The following is a 27,751-nucleotide window of genomic DNA, read 5'->3' as shown; positions in this document are numbered from 1 at the left end:
TGGAGAGTACAAATAGCCTTTTGAACATGTATTACACAGACGTGTTTCATCTGTTGCAACCATCAGGAAACCTGCCCTAAGAAGTGCCAGGCAGCCATCACTGCACTACATATAAAGGAAGTATTCACAAAGAACCTACAGGAGATCAGCAGCACTGAGATACAATAAAAGGTGAAAAAAGGTCAAAACAAGTATTTTATTTTTAAAAATGAACGTTGTGTATGACGTGTTGTCACCTTCTCAATGACTGCTTTAACCTCTGAAAACCCGCATCCCAACCATATGCATTGCAGGCTGTTGTGGGGCGATCGTGGTGTGACCCCATTCAGGTGAACGGATTATGTTTGGTGGATGGTAGTGCCTAACAGCGGGTAGAATTTTTGCATTGAAAAGTATCATGTCTGTGACATGGGAACATCCTCATTTGCTGCGTTTGCAGCTGAAGGCGGAGCTGTTTAAAATAGTTCTGCAGGCTAAAGGTAAAGAAAAACCTTTTGTGTGCAGCTCTCACCCCTCCCCCCTTCCCCCAGCCCTTTCTAATACTTACCAATCTCAATCCAATGATGTGCATGAAAGCAGAGGCTATATTTGCTCTCTCTCCTCATTGGCTCAGACACACAATGGGAGCCATTGACTCCATCACAGTCAGTGAGGAGGGAGTGGGGCTAAGAAGCAAGCACACACCAGTGCCCCCAGAGCAAGTCACTTGCTCTGGGGGCACTCATCAGGGGATGGGGGCCAGGAGAGCCAGAGGGGCACCCCAGAAGAGGAGATTCAGGGCTGCTCTGTGCAAAACCACTGCACAGAGCACGTAAGTATACCATGCATGTTATTTATATTTCAATATACAGTATTTATTTTATATATAGAAAAAAAACATTTTACCTTTAGTATCACTTTATTTTCAAAATAGGAAACAAAACAAAACAAAGGGGAAAAAAAATGAGCAGATATATTGTAGAAATCCCTTTATCTCTAGTCATTATGTTTTGTGTATGTTGGCAGTACAGAAGTAATGAACGTTTAGTCTCCCCTTCACGGAACATTCTGGTGACTCAAAGGTTGCAATGTTCACTGGTTGGGGGAAGGGCTCAGCTACAGAGGAAATGTCTCCATTACTCCTACAAAACATATAAGTGAAATGTAGACAAATTAAAATATGTTACAAATGGAGGCAATGTAAACTAACTGTAAGGAAAAAATTTTGAAATACTTTGAGTATTTCATTCAATTTTTAGTTATTAAAGTTGTTTGCTGTAAACTAAACATATCATCTTTACGGCAACTCCCTCTTTTTCACAAATGAAAGTGAAAGTTGCTGCTACGGCTAACACAGACAATAGCAAAAACTGAGAAAGATAGGAGGAAAAAAGCAAAAACAAATACAAAAATACTAAGAAGAATCTTCAGAAATGGACAATAGAAAGCTAACGGCCAGCATCATGAACTTCAGCCTGGATGAGGGAGATCTGGACAGTCAGGGTTACACTCGAGTCCTCATACAGCTGTTTGGCTACACTGGCCATGGAAAATCTGCCTTTATTAACTCTTGTAAGTATGCCCTAGAAAAAGGTGAGATCTTCAAGGAATATGCCGAGTCCCGAGAAACCGACCACGGACTGACCATGGTAAGAAATGAATATGAGCTTACCAACGTGGTCACCATCGTAGACAACAGAGGCTGCAGCAGAATGAGCGATTTTGAAAGAGCTGAAGTGTATGCCCAGCTTGGTGAGTAACATTCGGGGAGCCCCAAAGGCTATGGGACTGGCGGGCTAGCCAAAATGTATAAAATGTCAAATTACTTGTGGCTGAAAATAAATCCAGATGGTCCCCCTTAGCTTGGTAACAGGTTGTTGGTCACCCCTTAGCCCTTAGACCCTTGTATGACTTCTGTAGTCTTGGTTGTAGTAAAGATATCTCTGCTCACTACAGATATGGCCTCCTGAACGTGGAACCTAACCCACTGACATAATTGTTTCCCAAAAAAGTTACATTCAAGGCTTTCCATGCATAATACCAGTTGGAACAGAACTCAAGTCAAGTCATCACATGTCTGGTGTCATAACTGATCACATGGGCAACTACAGGTCAAACGGAGGCTAAGATGACAGCTTCCTTGGCTTTAAAGCAACGGGTCTCCTGACCTTTTCAAGGGCCAGTTTTATGTCTTTAGGGGGAGCCAGACAGCTGTGGCAGTGCGAGGAATAGTGTCCCATTTCTGGTATCAGTGGGAGAAATGGTGCTCCAACATTGGTATCAGGGAGAGTAATGGTGCTCCATCATTGGTGTCAGTGGGAGAAATGGTTCCCTATCAGTGGTGTCAGTGGGAGGAATGGTGCCCTATTATTGGTGTCAGTAGGAGGAATGGTGCTCCATCATTGGTGTCAGTGGGAGAAATGGTTCCCTATCAGTGGTGTCAGTGAGAGGAATAGTGCCCCATTGCTGGTATCAGTGGGAGAAATGGTGCTCCATCATTGGTGTCAGGGGGAGGAACCGTGTTTCATCATTGGTGACAGTGGGAGTAATGGTGCTCCACCATTTCTGTCAGGGGGAGGAACGGTGCCCTATCATTGCTGTCAGTGGAAGGAATGGTGCTCCATCATTGGTGTCAGTGGGAGGAATGGTGCCTTATCATTGGTGTCAGTGGGAGAAATGGTGCCCTATCATTGGTGTCAGTGTGAAGAATGGTGCTCCATCATTGGTGTCAGTGGGAGGAATGGTGCTCCACCATTTCTGCCAGGGGGAGGAACGGTGCCCTATCATTGCTGTCAGTGGGAGGAATGGTGCCTTATCATTGGTCCAAATGCGATATCTCCTGCGCTCCGGGACCCAGACTGGTGGTAAGTAGATGGAATCAGACTCCAAAAAAGCAAGGAGGGGACCACCGAAATAGTTAAGGTCGTGCAGCTCCACACCAAGGCTGGGGAAGCCCAAACAGAACTGTGAGGAAGAACAAAAAAGAAAAAAGAAGCGCACCAACCTTGCGCATTACCTCAGTAACCAAAATTTATTAAATAAAAGAATGGTACTCACAAACAGCGAATAAAAACAGGCATGTCAGTCCTCAAAGGGGCTTTAAAGGCAAGATGCAAATGCGAATCCCATCATGGAGGAAGCCACTCAGTACAGCTGACGCGTTTCGAAGGACAAGCCTTCTTCCTCAGAGCTGACTGGACTGAGAATATGTGTTCCCTTTTATGCCTCCAGACTGAAATAAGGCCCTCCCCAATAGGTTGGGCTGTCCTGGGCAGGGAGGAGGGGCCCGGGTGTCCACAGAATGCAATAAATAATCATCAAGAGTTCATAGAACCATATAGATAATAAACTTCAAAAGTCGGATGAAAATATATCAAATGTATACACATATATGGAATCAATTAATACAAATAAAATCATTCATAAATACAGCTTATAAATGCATAAATAAACAATAAAATAAAGAAATATAAACAAATAAATAAATATAAATAAAATTTCACTAATTCATCCCTTCATTAGAAATATATATATATTTCGCCATAATTATCATCATTGCACTAACGATCAAAAATGCATACAATGAGTATAGGATAAAAGAGGAACTCACACAACTGAATGAGCCATTCGTGGCCAGTGATTTCAAAATTGTTCCCACAAAGTGGGCAATATAGCCAAAGTATTTTGCTAAAAATGACAGCTGGAAGAAAAAGCTATATTGCTATAAAAATCTAGATGAAAAGAGAAGGTTTTTTGTGAACATGCATACATGCAATCCACCAGGGGATAACTCTTACAGATGGTGGGGAGGAGACAGTATATTCAGAAAAGATTCATATTACCTGTGTTTGTTATTGGTGGTGTGTGTTGTTTATTTGGCAGCAGAGGGAGATATTGCTTGCATGATGTGGTTGCAGATGGAATCTGCCTGCCGATACGGCATGGTAGTTACTGCGCATGCGCGGACCAACCCGCGCATGCGCACTAGGACAGTAGCAGCGCGAACCCAATGGCTCGTATCCACTAGCCATTGTGCGCGCACATAGGCAGCGCTGTCACATCGCCACAGGGTCCTAGTTCCTCCGACCCCCACTTACTGCTGCCCGATTTAATACACACCAACAGGTCGGATGTGTATGTATGTGTGTCTCCAAGCTCAATGGATCGTTGGTACAGATGTCAACCCCCATAGCTGAAATTACACCATCAGAACTTCTATAAAGAGAGTATTTTTCTAAAATATATACATGTATGTATATGTATGTCTCTACACAATACAATACATGTGAAACATGCACCTTGATATGTAACAAATCATTGATTAATTCATATTTAAAAATGTGTAAAAATGTGAAATATATCTATAAAAAAAAAAAAAACCACTACGCCACAGGATGTACCGACAACAGGACGTAGGACCGTACCCATGGACATATCTACACAGAATATATATATACACACATATATGCCCACCAGACATATCCCTCACTAGCAAAAAGCTAGATGAGAGTATGTATTTCAAGATCATCATTAAGTCCTCCAGGGGACAGGGTACCCAAAGTAAAAATCCAGAAGCTCTCCCTTTTGGATAGCTCCTGATGTCTCCTCCCACTATCCAGGTCCTTAGTGATGGCCTCAATCCCGAACACTTTCATACCAAGATAGTTGCAAGAATGCTTCTCTTTGAAATGGCGGGGGACTGAGTACTTATCTTTCCCTAATTTGATGCTGCTCTTATGCTCACAGATTCTAATCCTAAGGCACCGTGAAGTGCGGCCCACGTAAATTAAGCCACATGGACAGAGTATGCCATAGATGACAAAGGAGGTACCGCAATTAATAAATTGTTTGATGGGGTACCTTTTTCCATCAGTACTCGTGAACTCTCGTTTTCGATGGCATATAATCTCACAGGTGCCACAGTTTGGGATGCCACATCTATAGGTGCCCTTTTGGTCGAATAACATTGACCATGGGCCCGAGTTCACTATCGTGGTTTTACGCACTCTGCTTGGTGCTATTTGACTCCTAAGGTCTCTCGGTTTTCTAAAGATGAGTGTGGGCTTATCAGGAAGTGCATTTCCAAGAGTGGGGTCATTCTTAAGGATGTTCCAGTTTCTAGATAAAATTTGTTTGATATGCCAAGACTTATTGGTAAATCTGGTACAAAAACGTGCTTCCTTATTGTTAAAAGTGACACTGGGTTTTTTAGAGTTAGAATCGGTTTCTGTAGGGACACTGGAGTCATACATCACTAGATATTTATTGCAGGCCGTCTCTATAAGACTTTCCTTATATCCTTTATCTTTAAATTTCTGTTTAAGGATAAGGCTCTGTTCAATATAGTCTTGTTTAAGCGTGCATGTGCGTTTCAGCCTGCAAAACTGTCCAAAAGGGACATTCTGGATCCATTGGGGGTGGTGGTTACTCTTAGCGTGTGGATAGGAGTTACCTGCTGTCGGTTTAAAATGCGTTTTTGAGCAAATCACACCATTACTCTCGTGTCTAAGTTCTAGATCCAGAAATACCAGTGTATCTTTATCAACCACATGAGTAAAAGAAATATTGTATGGGTTGTTTCTGCAGTGATTTAAAAAACCATCAAGTTCTAGATCGGTACCATCCCAGATAATAATGATATCGTCTATGTATCTTCCGTACAATACTAGATTTGCACTAAAAGGATTATTGCTCCAAATATACTTATTCTCCCAAAAGCCCATGAATATGTTCGCATAGCTGGGAGCAAATCGAGCTCCCATGGCAGTACCCTGAATCTGGCGGTAATGTTTGTCTAAAAAAGAAAAGTAATTATGATCCAGTGCAAATTGAATGGAATTATACAAAAATTGGATTTGGGTATAATGAAGTGATGGATCTTTTGCCAGGAAATGTTGAATGGCTTGAAGGCCAAAGTCATGTTGAATGGATGTGTAAAGAGACACTACGTCTAGGGATAGCCATCTATAACCCTGTTCCCATTTATATCCCGCTAGTATCTCCAGTATGTGGCTGGAGTCTCTGACGAATGATGAAAGACTCATGACTATGTCTTTTAAGAAGTGGTCAATATAGCTACCTAAATTACTTGTCATGCTGCCTATGCCAGAGATAATGGGTCTGCCAGGAGGGTTATCTTTATTTTTATGAATTTTTGGAATATGATAAAAAAATGGAGTGGCAGGATGTTTGATGTATAAAAAGAGGAATTCCTCTTTAGTGAGTACACCATCTGACAGTGCCATTTCCAGCAATAGTTTAAATTTTGCTTGGTACTGGGCAGTGGGATCAATGGAGAGGACCTCATAGGTCTGACGATCATTCAGAAGTCTTAAGGCCTCGCCGATGTAGGTGGCTCTGTCTTGAATAACCAGACCACCACCTTTATCAGCTTGTCTAATAATTACATTTTTATTTTCTTTCATGGCTTTGAGGGAGGCTTTAAGTGGGTCCTGTTGTAGATACTGTTTCTGTGTAGATGCACTAGTATTACAAATTTTCTTGAATTCTGCAAGAACTGATTCATAAAAAGTAGGTAAATGATGACCTTTGACCCAGTGGGGATAAAAAGTAGATTTAGGTTTGAAGCTGGTGTGCATGATTTCACCCTGAGACCCAAGTGCCATTTCAGTAAGGTTGAGATGCTCGGATGTATTGTCCATAGATGCACCCTCTGTATATAGATTTTCTAAGATGTCTAGCATAGGTGTTTCCAATGACATCTCCGTTAAGGAGGAATCTGGGGAGAGATGTAAATGGTTTTCCTTCTCACTAGGCGTGTTCTCTTTTAACAGAAAGAACCGCTTAACTGTCAGGTTTCTAATAAATTTATTCAGATCTATAAAAAGATCAAACAGATTGGGTGGATTGGGAAGGGCAAAATTCAGACCTTTTTTCAGGAGTTCGAGTTCAGAATCCGAGAAGGTTGATTGTGATAAATTATAAATTTTAATAGTGGGGAGGGGAGCTTCTATAATTGTCTCCTTCCTCTTTTTGTGTCCCTTTCCTCCTCTCTTTCCTCGTCTCGTACGCTTTCCCTCTTTTTCCTTTCTGGGATTATTGTAGTTAACTGGTCTGATGGGGCTGCGGATGTTGGACGAATCGCAGCCCCCTCCCTTAAAAAATTAAGTTGATTACGGTCTGAATGTGTATTGCCTCGCCCTTCAGTATCTAGTTGTCCTTTTTGAATTGGATAATAACTGGGGCCAGTGGAGATGTCAACAATCGTAGCAATGGTATCTTGGTGTGAGCTTGAAAGATTTTGGTCAACCCTATAGTTGTAAGGAGACAGGGGTCTCAATGATGTGTTTTTATGCACCAAGGGCCCTCTGGAATTAGAGCCTATAGGATACCCTGTAGATGTCCCAGCTGGACCCCTAGAATGATTATTATGTGACAGAGTCGTTTTATGATGAGTGGGTCTAGGATTATAATTAGTAGTGGGCCCCTTTTGAAAATGGTGATTTTTATTATTAGAATGGTGATTCTTATTATTAGAGTGATAGTTCTTATTATCAGTGTAGGTGTTATACTCATACTCATTGTATGCATTTTTGATCGTTAGTGCAATGATGATAATTATGGCGAAATATATATATATTTCTAATGAAGGGATGAATTAGTGAAATTTTATTTATATTTATTTATTTGTTTATATTTCTTTATTTTATTGTTTATTTATGCATTTATAAGCTGTATTTATGAATGATTTTATTTGTATTAATTGATTCCATATATGTGTATACATTTGATATATTTTCATCCGACTTTTGAAGTTTATTATCTATATGGTTCTATGAACTCTTGATGATTATTTATTGCATTCTGTGGACACCCGGGCCCCTCCTCCCTGCCCAGGACAGCCCAACCTATTGGGGAGGGCCTTATTTCAGTCTGGAGGCATAAAAGGGAACACATATTCTCAGTCCAGTCAGCTCTGAGGAAGAAGGCTTGTCCTTCGAAACGCGTCAGCTGTACTGAGTGGCTTCCTCCATGATGGGATTCGCATTTGCATCTTGCCTTTAAAGCCCCTTTGAGGACTGACATGCCTGTTTTTATTCGCTGTTTGTGAGTACCATTCTTTTATTTAATAAATTTTGGTTACTGAGGTAATGCGCAAGGTTGGTGCGCTTCTTTTTTCTTTTTTTTCTTTTTTGTTCTTTTTTGTTCTTTCTTTTTGTTCTGCCTTATCATTGGTGTCAGTGGGAGAAATGGTGCCCTATCATTGGTTTCATTGGGAAGAATGGTGCTCCATCATTGGTGTCAGTGGGAGAAATGGTGCCTATCATTGGTGTCAGTGGTAGGAATGGTGCTCCAGCATTGGTGTCAATGGGAGAAATGGTGCTCCATCATTAGTGTCAATGGGAGAAATGGTGCTCCATCATTGGTGTCAGTGGGAGAAATATTGTTTCAAGGGCTGGATAAAGGCAAGTAAAGGGCCGCATCTGCCCCCCCCCCCCCAGGTCTTGAAGACCCTCGATGTAAAGGATAGGAGGGTATACTTACACTTGATATCTGAGTCTGGAACAGAGGGATCGGGCCATATTGGAGATCACAGTGCTTTAGGCCCTACATACTCCATAAAAAACCCATTATGATAAGTTTGAAGGAGCATATGAGTATCAGACATGTTATGTGCACTCCAGAGCTGGGAGGCAGCATCCTAAGCATTAGCCAGCTGACAGAACAGCAACTGTCAGATCTCAGCTGTAGTTTGCATCCCTAGAGTCATCCTGAAAGCAAATTTGGTTCATTATCCTATAATTTAAGAAATGTATCAATAAACAATGCAGTGAGGTTAACTCTAAAAGATCAAATCAGTTCATAGGTTTTATATTATTGGACCAATGATGTGTTCCGCATAGACTGACATCCCCTTATCCTTTGTAAAGACCATGAATTATATACATTCAGATGTCAGAAATACAATCTTGTGACAACAAAAAGTAATTTGTAGCAGCGCACATCCAAGACTCACCGGCCAGGACCGCGCCCAAGACACGCGTCTTCCCGGCTGCCCAGTAAAACAGCTTTTGCTGGAGATGAAAACAGTTCTCCCCTCTTCACCCAACTATGGGGGGGATTTACTAAAGACTGTGCACTCTGCAAGTGCAGTTGCTCCAGAGCTTGGTACATGAGGGGAAGCTCTGCTGACTTCCATCATCCAATCATGTGCAAGCAAAAATTATTTTTTTGTCTTTTCCCTGCATGTGATTGGGTATTCTTGGCAAAGGGAATCTTCATCTCATTTACTAAGCTCTGGAGCTGCTGCATTTGCAGAGTGGAAGGTATGATTGCCTTTAGTAAAGCAACTCCAATGTATTTTTCTGGACGTACCTGTTTAACTTGTTCCCTCTGGAGTCACACAAATCCATGGCTTTGTGTAATTGGGCTTTCTTCTGGAGCACCGCACCTATGTGCACAGGGGTTTGTGGTAAAAGTGAGCTCCCAGCATGGAGACTGAGCTGTCATTGGATGCCACAGTGAGTGTCAGAGAGGAAAGAAAAAAAAAATCTGTGTGTCAAAGGAATGTAAAGAAAAAAAAAAAAAAGTAATAATAATAATAATATTATATCTAGATAAGGGCGTGTTCTAGGTTAGTTTCAGCGTAAAGGTTAGTTGTTAGAGGTTAATGGTCAGGGCCCATATGTTTTATGTAGGATAAAAAAGATTAAAAAAATAAATAATAAATTAAAAAAAATATATATACAGGTGAAACTCAAAATGTTAGAATATGGTGCAAAAGTTCATTTATTTCAGTGCTGCAACTTAAAAGGTGAAACTAATATATGAGACTCATTACATGCAAAGCAAGATAGTTCAAGTCGTGATTTGTCATCATTGTGATGATTATGGCTTACAGCTCATGAAAACCCCAAATCCACAATCTCAGAAAATGAGAATCTTGTGAAAAGGTGGAATATTCTCGGCTCAAAGTGTCCCACTCTAATCAGCTCGTTCAGCCATAACGCCTGCAAAGGGTTCCTGAGCCTTTAAATGGTCTCTCAGTCTGGTTCAGTAGGAATCACAATCATGGGAAAGACTGCTGACCTGACACCATCACTGACACCCTCCATAAGGAGGGAAAGCCTCAAAAGGTAATTACAAAAGAAGCTGGATGTTCCTAAAGTGCTGTATCAAAGCACATTAATAGAAAGCTATGTGGAAGGGAAAAGTGTGGAAGAAAAAGGTGCACAAGCTACAGGGATGACCGCAGCCTGGAGAGGATTGTCAGGAAAAGGCCATTCAAAAGTGTTGGGGACTTTCATGAGGAGTGGACTGAGGCTGGAGTCAGTGTATCAAGAGCCACCACACACAGACGTATCCTGGACATGGGCTTCAAATGTCGTATTCCTCTTGTCAAGCAGCTCCTGAACAACAAAAAACGTCAGAAGAGTCTTACCTGGGCTAAAGAAAAACAGACCTGGTCTGTTGCTCAGTGGTCCAAAGTCCTCTTTTCTGATGAGAGCAACTTTTACATCTTATTTGGAAACCAAGGACCCCAAGTATGGAGGAAGAATGGAGAGGCCCAAGGACCCCGAGTATGGAGGAAGAATGGAGAGGCCCAAGGACCCCGAGTATGGAGGAAGAATGGAGAGGCCCAAGGACCCCGAGTATGGAGGAAGAATGGAGAGGCACAAGGACCCCGAGTATGGAGGAAGAATGGAGAGACCCAAGGTCCCCGAGTATGGAGGAAGAATGGAGAGGCCCAAGGACCCTGAGTATGGAGGAAGAATGGAGAGGCCCAAGGACCCCGAGTATGGAGGAAGAATGGAGAGGCCCAAGGACCCCGAGTATGGAGGAAGAATGGAGAGGCCCAAGGACCCCGAGTATGGAGGAAGAATGGAGAGGCACAAGGACCCCGAGTATGGAGGAAGAATGGAGAGGCACAAGGACCCCGAGTATGGAGGAAGAATGGAGAGGCACAAGGACCCCGAGTATGGAGGAAGGATGGAGAGGCACACACTGCAAGATGCTTGAAGTCCAATGTGAAGTTTCCACAGTCTGTGTTGATTTGGGGAGCCATGTCATCTGCTGGTGTTGGTCCACTGTGCTTCATTAAGTCCAGGGTCAACGCAGTCGTCTATCAGGAGATTTTGGAGCACTTCATGCTTCCTTCCGCAGATGAGCTTTATGGGGATGCTGACTTCATTTTCCAGCAGGACTTGGCACCGCCCACACTGCCAAAAGCACCAAAACCTGGTTCAAAGACCGTGGGATTACTGTGCTTGATTGGCCAGCAAACTCACCTGACCTGAACCCCATAGAGAATCTATGGGGCATTGCCAAGAGAAAGATGAGAGACATGAGACCGAACAATGCAGAAGAGCTGAAGGCCGCTATTGAAGCATCCTGGTCTTCCATAACACCTCAGCAGTGCTACTGGCTGATAGCTTCCATGCCACGCCGCATTGAGGCAGTAATTGCTGCAAAAGGGGCCCAAACCAAGTACTGAGTACATATGCAGCTTCTACTTTTCAGAGGTCCGATATTGTTCTATGTACAATCCGTGTTTTATTGATTGCATGGAATATTCTCATTTTTTGAGATTGTGGATTTGGGGTTTTCATAAACTGTAAGCCATAATCATCACAATGATGACAAATCACGGCTTGAACTATCTTACTTTGCATGTAATGAGTCTCATATATTAGTGTCACCATTTAAGTTGCATTACTAAAATAAATGAACTTTTGCACCAGATTCTAATTTTTCGAGTTTCACCTGTATATATATATATAAGAAATAAGAAGAAGGATAAAAAAGCTAGATAAGGGCTTCATCTAGGTTAGTATCAGAGCCCATACGTTTTTGTTTTTTTTTATTATTATTTATCACTGTCTTTAGGTAGGATAAAAAAGATAATAATGTTGAGGGTCTGTGCCTGAATTTGCAGTAACACTCAACTATCATCCACCTACTCTCCTCTTTTTCCAATTTTGGGACACCCAACATTCCCTCTAGGTCTCCAGGAAGGTCCTTTCCGCACTTCCTCACTTTCTACAATCTGCCACATGGCCCTCTCTGGAAGACTTGATGTTGCCAACGGGGCGATTCGGCTTGGACTTCTGGAGATCACCACAGCTTAAACACTTTCTGGAATCTCTCCCTCCATCCACCTGTTTTCATAGGCAACTGACTCCTTTTGAAAAGTTCTGTAATGATGAGGACCCTCTTCCTCACACCCTTTCTTGAATATATGCCTTTCTCCTCTCGTCTCCTCCGGGTTTCAAACCTGTACATTTACAGAAATGGGGGAGAGAGTTGAATAGAACTTTCTCCCCAAACCAACTGCAACGTATTATCCGCTTCACTTTGAAGTCTTTTATATGAACACAAGTTCAGGAAAACAACTTAAAAATTTTGACCAGGTGGTACCGCATGCCTGTGGTGCTTTGTAAATATTTCCCAACCATCATGGATCACTGCTGGAGATGTCAGGAGGATCGGGGGACCATGCTCCATATATTTAGGTCCTGCTCTAAACTTAAACCTTTTTGGTTGGAAGTCCGCAGGATCTCACTGAAGTTTGTTGAATATACCCTCCCAGAGGATCCAGCTTTCTAATTTCTACACATTACGACTGTACCTATCAAATTCTATAAGAAATGCATTCTACGACACCTCCTTAATGCCACCAAATCCTGTATCTTGGTACGCTGGAGAGACCCACAACCTCCTTCTGTGACCCAATGGTTGACAAAAGTTGAAGTACTAAATCACATGGAAAATCTAGTTTTATCCTCCCGTAACCAATAGTGTTAAGCTTGATGTTTGAGTTGAATATAAGTTCATCTCGAACATCGGCCGTTTGTGTGTTTGGCGAATACATGAACGGTAAGGACGTTAGGCGTGCTATTCGCCCGTCGTGTCCCACAATGCACTGCGCCCCAACAGTGCATTGCAATTGGTCAAAGCAATGCACCTGACCATAGATCAGGTACAATGCTTTGGCCAATCACAGCGCATGATGACATTACAAGGGGGCCCCCTTGTGACATCATTACAGTATTTAGGAACTGTCATCCCAGCGCAGCTGTCAGAGAGCGAGGAGCCGGCGTCAAGAGCTGAGCATTTTTTTTAGGTCGACGGCGGCATCATTTTATTTTTGTTTTTAATAAAGGACTTGTCAAAAACTGTCTCCATTTTTTACACTACACTTTTGTTTTGTGAATGAGTAGCAGTACCATGTACCCCATACTCATTCACATGGTGGGGGCTGGATCTGGGGGCCTCCTTGCTAAAGGGGCTTGCAGATTCTGATAAGCCCCCACCCACAGACCCCCATAACCACCGGCCACAGTTGTGGGGATGAGACCCTTGTCCCCATCAACATGAGGACAAAGTGCTTTGAGGGTAGTCCCCCCTGTCCCACAGCACTCCCCCATGTTGACGGCATGTAGCCTGATATGGTCCAGGGGGGGGGGGCGCTCACTTGCCCCCCCCCCCCTTTCCTGATCTGCCAGGCTGCATGCTCGGATAAGGGACTGGTGTGGATTTTGGGGGGGACCCCCTCACCATTTTTTAAAAAATCTTGGTGTAGGGGTTCCCCTCAAAATCCATATCAGACCCAAAGGGCTTGGTATATGGGGCAACCAGGGTTTTTTTTTTAATTGCTGGGCAAGGCTGGCAATTCTTTTTCCATTCAGCTGTCAGCTGAAACATGAATGAATGTCTCACTACTAAAATACCGCATGACTTCATAATAGAACTCATTCCGGATTTTAGTAACTGAGTGGGATCTGATCACTTACTCAGAACCAAATAGGGGGGTGTTTGTGCTTCCAGCGCAAAGACAGGTACATAAACATGCTGCTCCACGGAAAAAAAAACAGTTCTGTGAGGACGCATATTTGTGTGATGTCGGTGTTAAAGGGTTAAAAAAAAAGTAATAATAAAATAGCTAGATAAGGGCTTGGTCTATGTTGGGGTGTCAGGGGAAGAGTCAGGTTGGGGATTATTGGTGAAAGGTTAAAGATTAGAGTCAGTATGTTTTTTTCCCTGTCAGTATATTTCTTCTGGGTGTCAGTGTGTTTCAGTAGGATAAGGCGCACTGTCAGGCGCACTGTTGTTTCTTGGCCCTATTGTGGACACAAACATCAAAGAATGTATACATATGTGGTATCGCCACAAACATCAGAAGTAGTAGAATATAATATAGGTGTTTTGGTGGTTTTGATTATTAATTTGTTCCAGTTTTTCTTTGAAAAATTGCCACCAAATAAAGGCCCAATAATAAAATAAAAGTGTTATAATCCATCTGGATACAATATAAGTGATAAGTCATTGTGATGATATGTACAGTGTTACTAACACACGTCAAAGTTGTAAAACAGCATTCAGATGTTAAGATATGTTTTACCTTCAGACATTAAGGGGTTAAGAGGCAGATTTCTTTTTTTTTAGGAGAAGTATCTACACCTCCCCCCCATTAGCTCCCTCTTAGCTCCGCCCCTGAAACGCATTGGCCGTACATGCAACTTTCATTTGAGCTATTTAAATGTAGTAAATATTTTTGATCTCCAACTTTCCTGCGTGACGCATTCTCTTATCAATTCCAGGAAACTTCATCCCCATCGGGCAGAAAGTTGAATGGAGAAACAACTACATTGCTATGATGGAGGCCGTCGAAAATTCAGAATTGGATCCGAATTTCACAGACTTCATTGTCCCCATCTTTGTGTACAGGTAAGCGAGTCTTGTGTTGGGCGGTCCATCCTTGGAGCACTTTGGTTGTCAGGAACTGGGTGAGGGGCTGATCTGATGATATGTTTGTTGGTGATATGTTCAGAACTGGAGGTGACCATGGAGGTTTAACCATTTGTGGGCGGCCCATACAGGCACAGCGACACCCCCACCCATCTGCTCTCACTGTGGTTGTACACAGTGGGAGTTTGTCAGCAATGGCTCATGGGCTGTGTCCAATCACAGCCCAGGGTCCTGTGTTGACAAACCACACAGGGCTCTTTACAGAGGTATCAATCTCTGTTTTTTCTCCCTGCAATGCAGGGACAAGAAAATAAAAATATATTTTGTAAAAAGCAGCAGAAATAACACATATTAACACATGTTAGGCACACAGTCAACCCTTTGATTGCCCTAGATTCCATCCCCTTCCCAGCCAGTGTCATTAGTATAGTGACAGTGTATGGTATTAGTACTGATCACTGTATTAGTGTCACTGGTGATGTCAGTGGCAGTTAGTCAGTTCCCGCCCAGTGTCATTTAGTGTCAGATTGCCCTCTGCACTATCACAGTCCCCTATAATTCACTGATCACCGTCATAAGTAAAAATCAGTGTATATTCCATAGTTCATGGACACTATAAATTTCACACAAACCAATTAATATACACTTATTGGTGTTTTTTTTTTTTACTAAAGACATGGGGCAGAATACATTTTGCCCTATATTTATGAAGATATTTTTTATTATTATTATTATTATTATTATTATTATTATTGGATATGTTTTATAGCAGAAAATAAAAAATATTGTTTTTCCAAAATGTTTTTGTTTATATAATATAAATAATAATAATAAAAAAACAGTGATGATCAAATACCACCAAAAAAAATCTCTGTGTGGAAACTATTTGGATACAGCATTCAATGACCACGCAATTGTTAGTTAAAGTAGCGCAATGCTGAATTGCAAAAAAATTGACTGGTCATGAAGGGGGTAAAATCTTCCAGAGCTGAAGTGGGAGAGTAAATATTTTGGTTCGGGGGGGGGGGGGGGATGCATACAGTTTGTTAGTATAGTTTGAGAACCAGGTAGCAGGGAAGTATTACCAGAACCAGGTTGAGAAGTATTACCAGAATCAGGTAGCAGGTACCAGAACCAGGTTGAGAGCCAGGTAGCAGAGAAGTATTATGTCATCGCTGTAAAATGATGGTTCTCTAACTTGTCCCGGTGATTGCACTAACAAGGCCACTTCCTATGAAAGGTTGATAATCCCGGAGTGTCTCACTTTTCACTGAGCATGATATAATAGGTCCCTTAAGCAAAAAAATAAATAAAAAAACTTAAAAAAGAAAACATACAAAATATTTAATTTCATTAAAAGTAAATATACAATAATTGTGTGATGTAGATAGGCATGAAAGGGTCTTCTTATCCATTTACATTGATGTCCATGGTGTTCTTCTACTCCTCTCCAGTGCCAGACACAACATATCAGCTGGAGAACAGCAAGATGTGAAATTATTTTTGGACAACTGCATAAAAATGACAGGTAACGTTTTTTTCTGTGTGAATACTTATTTTGGTGACACGGTTCTTTTACCCTTTCCCTTTAATTGCCATCCATTCTACTAACCTTGCTGCCAGCACTTTGGCCAGCATGTGATTGGCCACATTACCTGTCAGTCAGACACCAGGGGCGGGATTACTGCAGACAGCTGTGGTAAAGGAAGAAAATACTGCATGTGACGCTCTAGAGGGGAAGCAACAGACATATGCACCTTAGGCTGCAAAGTAAAGGAGTCGCAGCAAATTTTCACCAAATAAAATTTGACAATGAGGGGTATATTAAAAAAAATATCCCTTGGCACTGCATGTACATTCTTCTGATGTGAATAGGGGGAGGCAAAAACAAATGTTATTAGGTTTTGTTCCCTCCAGGTCAAATGTTTTTCATTTATAATAATAAAGTGAATCAGAAAAATAGCACATTATGGTCACTAGATGGAGCTGATGGTCATAGGAAATGTTTATTTCTATTTATAATTATTTTTGGCTTTATTTTATTTGTATTTATATACAGTATTTATCTTCAATGATTATCAGCTCCATCTAGGCCTGAAGATTATTAAACTCCTCAAACATTATGGATTTTCTTAAAGCAGATGCCCTGGAGAAAGAAATGGTGGTAGTTTCATTTTTTATGTTTAAAAATGCACATTTTCAGTAAAATAACAAATTTCAGTTAATTTTAGTGCGCATAAACACATTATAGTACCCGATTGTTGGGTAAATATAAAGGATGGGGTTGTGAAGAGTAAATATATAACCAGCATGTCAAGCCTTGAAATCCTGCATGCCTGTGAAATGTTGATAACTGCAGTACCCACAATTGTCCATAGGTGGCGCTGTACGGGATATAAGTGTAGAGGTAACCATGAACAATGACCCCGGAATTATTGTTCTCATTCTATTGTTCACAGTGATGTGTAATGTGTAATGCAATAGTTGTTTTCATATGTAGGCACGCCCTGTCACATGTGTTATGTTCCTATGTGCATGTACACGGCTCAAAAAAATGAAAGGAACACTTTTTAATCAGAGTCTAGCATCAAGTCAGTGACACTCCTGGGATATGGATCTAGTCAGGTAAGTAGCAGAGGGGGTTGTTCATCAGTTTCAGCTGCTTTGGTGTTAATGAAATGAACAACAGGTGCACTAGATGGGCAACAATGAGATGACTCCCAAAACAGGAATGGTTTTACACATGGAGGCCACTGACTTTTTTCCTTACTCAACGTTTCTGACTGTTTTTCACTAGTTTTGCATTTGGCTCGGGTCAGTGTCACTACTGGTAGTATGAGACCATACCTGGACCCTACAGAGGTTGCACAGGCAGTCCAACTCCTCCAGGATGGCACATCAATACCTGCCATTGCCAGAAGGTTGCTGTGTCCCCCAGCACAGCCTCAAGAGCACGGAGGAGATTCCAGGAGATAGGCAGTTTCTCTAGGAGAGCTGGACAGGGCCTTAGAAGGTCCTAAACTCATCAGCAGGACCGGTATCTACTCCTTTGTGCAAGGAGGAACAGGATGAGCACTGCCAGAGCCCTTCAAAATGACCACCAGCAGGCCACTGGTGTGAATGTCTCTGACCAAACAATCAGAAACAGACTTCATGAGGGTGGCCTGAGGGCCCGATGTCCTCTAGTGGGCCCTGTGCTCACTGCTCAGTACCATAGAGCTGGATTGGCATTTGCCATTGAACCCCAGAATTGGCAGGTCCACCACTAGCACGCTGTGCTTTTCACAGATGAGAGCAGGTTCCCCCTGAGCACATGTGACAGATGTGAAAGGGTCTGGAGAAGCCGTGGAGAATGTTCTGCTGCCTGTAACATGGTTCAGCATGACCGTTTTGGTGGTGGGTCAGTGATGGTCTGGGGAGGCATATCCATGGAGGGACGTAGAGTCCTCTACAGGCTAGACAATGACACCCTGACTGCTAGTAGGTATGGGGATGAAATCCTTGGACCCATTGTCAGACCCTATGCTGATGCAGGGGGTCCTGGGTTCCTCCTGGTGCAGTGGGTCCTGGGTTCCTCCTGGTACACAGCAATGCCTGGCCTCATCATCTCTATAAGATACCCCAACATTGTCAGACATGCATACAAGCACATGGGGGTCATTCAAATTACTAAGGACCATTCTGAGTTGCTGCAATGAAATTTCAGCAAAATGGACTCGCCTGCTGCATAATTTTTTCACTTTGATTTTTGGGGTGTCTTTGAATTCAGTCCTCTGTAGGTCAATCATTTTCATTTCCATCAATCGATGGGGCGTCCTTACGTTCCTAACACATTACCCCGTCCATATCAGTAAAGATATCCAGCAGGAGATTTTTCCCCATTGAGATTTTATGTGTTTTCAAAGTGTTCCTTTAATTTTTTTGAGCAGTGTATGTCAGGACGGGGGACCTTTTTTTGGTATTTCATATTTTGTATGTTACTTTGCTTTTTTAAACTTTTTTTTTTTTACAATTAACCTTATTGCTAACACATAGGGGGCTAAAAGATGTATTGACAACTTATTGTTATTGATAAATCAGGGGTTTGTTAGACCTCTGATGTCTCCCCTGCCCTGCACTGAAGCTAATAGAGCACAGACTGTGCTTCATTAGCTTCTTCCCCAGACACAGCAGCCAGGCGAAATGACAGTGGAAGTGATGTAATACGCATCACTTAAGTGTTCATTCAGCAGAACCAAGACCAGAGAAAAGCTGTTCAATGGTCTCCCTTCCTTCCACCAGATGACACCCACCAAGAATGCTTGTCCTAGCTCTGCAGCAAAGCCCAGCATACATAGCAGGGGCAGTCAGGAGGGGGTAGTACCTTCACGGAGTATAGCAGCTGGGAATGTATTTACCCACCTACCATCTGGGCAATTTTGACATTTTTCAAACATGTTAAATTCAACATTTGTTTTCTTACAAAAATACTTAGAACCCCAAGAATTTTATACATTTTCAAAGCAGATGCCCTGGAGAAAAAATGGTCACAAGATGTTTGTGCAGCTGTTTATCAAGCAAAAATTTTCAGGAAAAGATTTGGGGTGTAAGAGTGCTCACACTGTTCTTTCCTGTCAGCCTGGTGGGTTGGTGGTTGCCTTCAGGCCTTACACTGGGCTGGCTCCTTCCCTGCTGTCCAGGATGTCCTCCCTGGGAGATGGTGGTACAGTGGAGGTCCTCTTTTGTAGAATCCTGTCCATAGGTGAGTCCCCTTCCTGGGACCTCCTCCCAGGCTCCATCTCATCACTCAATCTTCCACCTGACACTCACTGACATCCTCCCTAGGCTCTGTCATACTTAAGGGTTGCCTTGGTCACCATGCCCAGCCTCCTGCCAAGGGACTGGCCAAGGTCCTTCGGTATGCAGATCTGAGCCTCCTCCATTCTTCAGGTTCCAGAAACCCTGACCTGACAGAGCCTCCCAGCCTGTCCTGGGTAACCTCACTACCTCAATCCCCAGGCTGACTCATCCCCAAGCTGCTAATCAGCCTCTATCTAACAAAAGCTACATATATAACCTGGAGGGCATTACACATTCATTGTCTACTGGCCACCATTTATAAATGGCACTGGTATTTCCCTGATTCTCTCTATGATGTTTGGATGAGGAGTATTTGAACTTCAAAGAAAATAGCCTAATAACATTACATTTTTCTGCCATTTGCGAATAACGAATGTACATGCAATTTCACAGGGGGCCCAGTAATACACAACCACCCCTAGGCACAGGCCTGCCCTGCCCTGCCTAATTAGAAATACTCCTTTGGTTACTGAGATTTCTTTGAGATGCTCACTGTGTTCCTTTTGTTCAGGGATCTTTCCGATCATTGTCCTCACCTTCAAAACCACAGGAGATTACATGGAAACTGAGAAACGATTTAGACTCATGGGGGCGGAGACAGTGATCGCCATTGAGAATTACACACGGGAGAGCAACATAAAAACTCTGGGAAAAACAACCGACATCCTGATGGTGATACACAGCGCCTTGAGGAACGTCAGATTCCGCCTGGAACAGCCAAGAGACTCGAGAAAAGAGCGGATAGAAAGGAAGAAATTTATGTACAACTACATCCATCAGATCCAACTTCATCAGGAGAGAGAAAAGATAAAGAGAGAAAGAGAGAGAGAGCAAAGAGAGAGAGAGCAAAGAGAGAGAGAGCAAAGAGAGAGAGAGCAAAGAGAGAGAGAGAGAGAGAGAAGAGAGAGAGAGCAGAGAGAGAGAGAAGAGAGAGAGGAGGAAAGAAGATGTGCAATATGTTAACATGCCAGCCTGATGATAACACTATGAGCTGAAGGAATGTTTGAAAATGTTCGTCTTTAAATCAAAAACTGTCTACAAATATAACGTTTAAGAAAATAGTGTTTTTTTCTCCTGCATTGGCCTTGAAAGTGCCCCAATAAGATTGAATTCTGGGCTCTTATGACTAGCAAAGCTCCATGCCTTCCTGCCTCTTGCACATATCTATTGGCCAGTTAGTCCATCAGAGTCAGAGCCCAATGAAATATGGGGGAAGCTGCTCCAGACATGTCACAGCTTTGTCTACCAGAATGGCCTGGACATTGGCCGCGTCTGCAGGATTTTTGAGATGTTTAAATGTGTTTTTGTGGCTTATCAACATATCTGTCTTTAATAGTTCAAATACAATCTACTGAATAACTTAGGCCATCCATGGCTCATTGTGAGTAGGGGGTCAGTGGTGTATCCTCCATGTTTGCAATGTGTGTGTGGCACATGGGCCCTAAGGGGAATGGGGCTGGCAGCTTCTGCATTGCCAGCTCAGAACCTAAGTGCTGTAAAACTCCATCCCCCCAACCTCCCTAATCACAACTGTTGCTGATTGCTGGGACCACCAGGGACCACCATCATTCTAAAAACCAATGAAATCACTTTTTTACCCCCCCCCAGCTTTTAGAGGAGGACAGAACTTCCCCCATTCAGACTTGCTCCACCTCCCAGCTCCTGCCCTGCTGCTGCTGATTATTATTAGTATTATTATTATACAGGATTTATATGGCGCCAACAGATAACACAGAACTTCACAACATGAGGGCAGACAGGACAATTACAGCACTATATAATACAGGAGGAATTAGAGGGCCCTGCTCATTGGTGCTTACATTCTAAGAGGGAGGGTCAAGAGATTCAAAGGGTAAAATAGTGGGGGATAAGTTCATGGAGAAAATAAAGGTACAGTTGTTGGGGGGGGGGGGGTGCAGGATAGGCCTCTCTGAAGAGATGAGTTTTCAAGGATTGCCTAAAAGTGGAGAGAGCAGGAGATAGTTAGACAGGTTGGGATAGGGAGTTCTAGAGGATTGGAGAGACTTGGGAAAAGTCCTGAAAGCGCACATGGGAGGAGGAGACAAGGGAGCTAAAGAGCAGGAGGATCGAAGAGAACGATTAGGTTGGTATTTAGAGACAAAGTTAGTGATGTAGCTGGGGACAGAGTTGTGGACGGCCCTGTAAGTTGTTGTTAGTAATTTGAATTTAATTAAAATGTAAGGGGGCACATTGATTTAAGTGGGCATACGGGGCTCACTGATGAAGGGAGGGACACATTGATATAATGGGGGCTCACTGATGAAGGGAGGGGTACACTGAGGTAAAGGGGTTCTCACTGATGTAAGGAGGGGCACACTGATGTAATGGTGGGCTCTCTGATGAAGGGAGGAGTACACTGAAGTAATGGGGGGCTCACTGGTGAAGGGAGGAGTACACTGAAGTAATGGGGGGCTCACTGGTGAAGGGAGGAGCACACTGATGTAATGGGGGCTCACTGATGAAGAGAGGGGCACACTGATGTAATGGGGGCTCACTGATGAAGAGAGGAGCACACTGATGTAATGGGGGTTCACTGATGAAGGGAGGGGCACATTGATGTAAAGGGAGCTCATGATGAAGGGAGGGGGCCATTGATGTAACAGGGTTTTCACTGATGTAAGGAGGGGCACACTGATGTAATGGAGGGCTCTCTGACGAAGGGAGGAGAACAGTGATGTAATGGAAGCTCATTGATGAAGGGGGGGCAAACTGATGTAACAGGGCTCACTGACGAAGGGAGGAGTACAGTGATGTAATGGGGGCTCACTGGTGAAGGGAGGGGCATACTGATGTAACGGGGGCTCACTGATATAAGAGGGGGTACAGTGATGTAATGAGAAGCTCACTGATGTAAGGAGGGGCACATTGATGTTACGGGGGGCTCACTGATGTAAGGAGGGGAACAATGATGTAACAAGGGCTCACTAATAAAAACATGGCGGGAGTTTCCACATGGCAACACACATGGTAACACACATGGTAACACACATGGTAACACATGAATAGGTGTAAATGGGTACAGAGAGTTTCCCTTTTAGAAACACACTAAACTGCAGCTTGTAGATGTGAACCCGCCCCAAAAGAAAGAATTGGATTTCTACTTAAATTGCATTTTCATGCAGCAAAATACATGAGTTTCTATGTAAATGGACAAGGCTGAATGGGCTAGAAGGTGGCTGTATCTCCTCCTGACTGCCTGCAAACCTCTGAAAAGTGATCCACCCCAGATCACATTTGGAAGGGGGGGGGGTGTGGTTACCACGTTTGCCCAATGTGAAAGAGGCCTAAGGCAATGCTCCTATGTTGCAGAATGTCTCCATGCATGGCAAAGCTTGGTAGTGTCTTCCAATTCCTTACATGTTTTGGGTGCATTGGCAGCCCAATATTTTCAATAGGTTAATGTGCAATTGATGCACCGCAAAATATAACTGGGCCCTCTAACATGGAATTTTTGGCCCCAGCAAATTTTGAGTATCCAAAAACATGATAGGAGGTTCTTAGAACATTATCTGTCCTGATACATTTCATGGTGATTACATGAAGGTGACTAGGTTCCCTGTGTGGCTGTAAATATTTTGGGTCCCTAGAGCTTATGGAATAGCTAAGGCAATGCATTTGATTTTTATGATTTCTGACTATTGATCTGCTTTAAGCCCAGGTGTAAAATCTAATAGCTGGATAGTTGCACAGCAAGGTACAGATTGGCGTAGGATGGGGCACAACACGTTCCCATAGCTACGCCTTGTACCTGGAGAAGTGGGAACCATCAAAGGTAAAGTAGTTATTCCTAAGTATGTATTCAAACATTTCGAGAACAAACATTGAATTTAGTCTGATCATTACTTCTCTCCTGCAAGAACATACTGACCACACCCAGGTCCTTACTGTGTGGTAAGCTGCTATACAAAGCTTCTACGTCTAGGGCCACTAATAAAGTATTAGCAGGGACTTGCATATCTTCGATTATTTGCAACAAATCCATAGTGTCTTTGGTATATGATGGTCGACTGGTGACATGTGGTCTTAAATGTATGTCCACAAGAGTGCTTGCATTTTCTGTGAGCCCACCACACCCCGATATGATGGGCCTACCTGGGGGTTTTGTTAGGTTTTTATGCACCTTCAGGAGGTCATAGAAAGTGGGGAGACGTGGCCACTGAATGTTCAAAAATTCCTAATACTCTCGGGGATAATATTCTTCAGTAGGACATCATTAATAATATTGTACTATGTTATAATCAGTCTGTTTACTATGCTTCGGTTTGTGAATGAACTGAAAGTTCTGTACAGAGCTCTTCTTGTCCATTCATTCTGTGCAGATGAGGCTCAATCTCCTTTCCAAAGGTGGAACATCAGAGGTTTGTTTAGACCCCTGATATCTCACCAATGGGGCTCCTGACAAAATTGTAAAAAAACCTAACAAGTTAAATAAAGATGTCACCTTAAAGATTATATTATTTTACAATATTATTATTGCATGTTACTTGTTCAGGATTTCTTCTGTATGTTTAAGAGGCTGTATAGAAGACATATATTTAAACTATAATATTGTATCTTTGTACTAAACATCCATAGTAACTACAGTCAGGTCCATAAATATTGGGACATCGACACAATTCTTCTCATTGTAATTGGGATAATGAAGGAATAACACACACCTGGCTATGGAACAGCTGAGAAGCCAACTGTCCCATTACTTTTGGTCCCTTAACAAGTGGGAGGCACATATGGAAACTGTTGTAATTCCTACACCGTTCACCTGATTTGGATGTAAATACCCTCAAATTAAAGCTGACAGTCTGCAGTTAAAGCACATCTTGTTCATTTCATTTCAAATCCATTGTGGTGGTGTATAGAGCCAAAAATGTGAGAATTGTGTCGATGTCCCAATATTTATGGACCTGACTGTATATAGCTACACTATAATAAGTATATATCTAAGAGAGTAAAAAAAATAATAAAATACCAGAAATAAAAAACTATCGACACCAGTGGCGGAACTACAAGGGTCACAAAGGTTGCATTTGTGACCAGGCCCTTGCGTTCTTCTACCATGGGGGGCTCCAAGACAGCAAGAAGGGGGCCCGCTGTAGATCATATGAAAGGGTCCTGTTGCGGAACCATAAAATAAGGGACCTGCAACAGAAGTAAAGGGCCCCGGGATCAGTGAGAAGGGCCCCGGGTTTGGAAAGAAGTGTCTCGGCTCAGAGGGAAGGGCCCCAGTCAAGGGTCAGGGAGCTCCTTCATGGTTTCTTGCACCGGGGCCATGAAGGTTCTAGTTATGCCTCATCCCGTGTCCTTTGTGTTCTCTTTTGAGTTTCAGTTGGACCATGACTGTTTGTTTCACTTGTTTAGAGGTATAAAAAGGTATTAAAGGTCGGTAGTTGTTTGCCTCACCCCTCATGTTAATGGTGAGGAATAATTTATGGTATGTCCTACTTACGTCATTGTTGAGCCATGAGTGATGACTGAGCTTGTTGCTGATTTCACGGTAAAAGCATATTACTGATGTGAATGTACTATATATATGTAAAGTGCTGTGTAAACTGATGGCGCTATATAAGTGTCTATAATAAATAAAAATAAATGATTAAAGATACGATGTTGTTTCATACACTGTATACATTTATTATGTAGTAAAGACAAATCAGTTATATGTTGCGGTCATTTCTATTGCCAGACTTTATGATGTAAGCGTTATGATTCGGAGGCCCCCAGGGTTCTCATCCATACAAGGCGAGGGGTTCTCTGACCCTTTTTAAAAAACGCACTGGCTGAAAATGCACAAATGTGAACCAAATTCATAAGAAATCATGTTAGATGGACCGTAGTGCGTTTCTGCAAACTGGAAAACGCACTGAAATCCGCAATAAGTGTGAACCTAGGGCAAACTGGTCCCTGGTGATCCTGCCATGAAGTTCTTGGTTGGGCCACTTGTTGTAGGGAGATAATGCCCTGTCGCCGTCTCCCCATGGCACTCCTGCATTACCACCCCCCACCCTGAGAAATACTGGGCAGTCATTGTACACCTAGACAGGAATTAAGTGCAAGAAAGCTGCAGGAGATCAGCAGCACTGAGATGTAACAAAGAATTAAAAAGGATTTTATATATATAAAAAAAACCTGTTTATGATACACAGTGTGCAGAGCCAACTACATGTCACTAAGTCAGGTTTTACCTCAAATTTAAGTTTGAAATAAAAAAGGAAAGCAAATAAATACAATTGTGGCAAATTTTGAAGGTCACAAAATGCTCTGTTTTTGGAGATCCCATCATCTTTAGGTATTTATTCTTATATCTGCCCCATGGACAGACATAAGAATTATGTGAACATTAAGGCTCCATTCACACTTAGGTGTTTCAAATTGCAGCATAATCACAAACAAAATCGCGGGACGCCCAAAAAAGGTTCCAGAAACAGCTTAATGCATCGCGCATCCTGCGATTTTCTTTGCGCAACTGCAGCACATTTTACACCGCGAAAACATGTTTTCAGGTGCCATTGAAATAAATGGCACCTGAACAGGGGAATGCGTGTTTTCACATTTTCAAAGCACCAGGGAAGTCTTAATAACATCATTGGCTTCTGGGCAAAGTAATGCACTGGGGCCCCTACCAGCCTGCCCCAATTTACACTCCTGTTCTCAAGAATTAAAGCAAAGGGGCAGCCTCTGGAATGACAGCGGTCACTGGAAAATATACAACTGACGTGGGAATTTTTCCCATTTAATAGAGTGCAGCAACAGCCCTGAAGAAGGGAGAGTATTTTCTCACAAAACACGTTGGCTTGATGTACTTATCCTTACTCTCAATAAATGCCTCTTAATCTACCATCAAAAGTGCATTCTTTTGGACATCAGACTCCTTTTCTATTATTCCAAGTATATCTCAAGGCCGTCCCAGAAAGGCAGAAGCCCAAACTAAGAGAGTTTACCATCAATATCCACCATTGGGTACAACTGACTGGAGGGACATCTCCCTACCCACCCACACAACCACCCACCTATGACCAGTGACTGATCCAGTCAGTTCAGTCAAATCAAAGTCTAACCAACACAAAGGGCACAGTACAGGAAGGGGTTGGGGGCAGAAAGGCTCAGTACGGGGGGGGGGGTTGATCAGGAGAGCACAATACAGGTTCTGACATGCTGCCCCTTCATTGAGACAGCCCTGCACAGTGTGTTTTCAAATCATGGGCAGAAATGCAGTGATTCCGCCTAAATTTATAAAGAAATTTGATTTTTTAATTTTTTTTACTGGACATGTTTTATAGCAAAGTCCAAAATACAGTTTTTTTCCTTAAAATTGTTGGGCCTTTTTTATAGCACAAAAAAATGCACAGGCGTACTAATTAGAGATGAGCGAAGAATTCAAAAATTCGATTCGACTGATTCGGCGAATTCGTGGACAATATTCGATTCGAGTCGAATATATTCGCTGTGAATTTAACTTAAAAAAGGGTGTTTCTAGGCTTCAGAGAGACTTAATATTAGTGCAGAACACTGTACCTTTAATTTAAATGCCCTTGGAGTCTGCTGGGGAAGAGAAATAATACTGTCAGTCAGTATGACATGCAGATGAGTGCCGTCGATCTTAGAATCACCGCACATTTCACTCATTTGGCCAGTCACGGGGCCAAAACCAGTGTTTGGAGCCACAGTGTGGTGGTGGAGGCAGCAGCAATGGGAGGCCATACAGCAACCTATGACAAAATGGAAACCAGCAGGAGTGTGAGGAGACCTGAAAGTGGCACATGGCAGAGTGGGAGCAATGGGAGGCGGTACAGGGACCCAGGTCACACTGTGGGCTCAGCAGCAGCGTGACCAGGCGGTACGGGGGCCCATGGCCGATTTGGGGCCTGGCAGCACCTATGGGAGGCCTGTAATCTGCCAGCAACCTATGTCAAAATGGAAAACCGCAGGAGTGTGAGGAGACCTCAAAGTGGCACATGGCAGAGTGGAAGCAATGGGAGGCCGTACAGGGACCCAGGTCACACTGTGGGCTCAGCAGCAGCGTGACCAGGCGGTACGGGGGCCCATGGCCGATTTGGGGCCTGGCGGCACCTATGGGAGGCCTGTAATCTGTCAGCAACCTATGTCAAAATGGAAAACCGCAGGAGTGTGAGGAGACCTCAAAGTGGCACATGGCAGAGTGGAAGCAATGGGAGGCGGTACAGGGACCCAGGTCACACTGTGGGACCAG

The 27,751-nt window shown here is 42.9% G+C and overlaps 1 protein-coding gene across 1 annotated transcript; it reads left to right on the top strand.

Annotated features, from left to right (window-relative positions):
- Positions 1-1,314: 1,314 nt before the first annotated feature.
- Positions 1,315-25,147, top strand: LOC149451965 (uncharacterized). The gene is made up of 4 exons (XM_089689918.1): positions 1,315-1,731; positions 14,541-14,667; positions 16,143-16,216; positions 20,039-25,147. The coding sequence occupies exons 1-4, from the start codon at positions 1,413-1,415 to the stop codon at positions 20,488-20,490; spliced, it is 972 nt and encodes a 323-aa protein (XP_089546044.1). The 5' UTR covers positions 1,315-1,412; the 3' UTR covers positions 20,491-25,147.
- Positions 25,148-27,751: the final 2,604 nt, after the last annotated feature.

This window comes from Staurois parvus, unplaced genomic scaffold (assembly GCF_062004578.1).
Source record: "Staurois parvus isolate SC_StPar_1 unplaced genomic scaffold, SC_StPar_1.0 ptg000503l, whole genome shotgun sequence".
Lineage (NCBI taxonomy): Eukaryota > Metazoa > Chordata > Amphibia > Anura > Ranidae > Staurois > Staurois parvus.
Note: the sequence above shows the minus strand (reverse complement) of the source record. Positions and strands in the feature narration are given on the sequence as shown.

Coding starts and splice junctions, on each gene's coding strand:
- LOC149451965 (XM_089689918.1), top strand. CDS start 1,413: ATGGACAATAGAAAGCTAACGGCCAGCATCATGAACTTCAGCCTGGAT. Junction 1,732..14,540: donor TGAAGTGTATGCCCAGCTTG/GTGAGTAACATT, acceptor TATCAATTCCAG/GAAACTTCATCCCCATCGGG. Junction 16,217..20,038: donor CAACTGCATAAAAATGACAG/GTAACGTTTTTT, acceptor CCTTTTGTTCAG/GGATCTTTCCGATCATTGTC.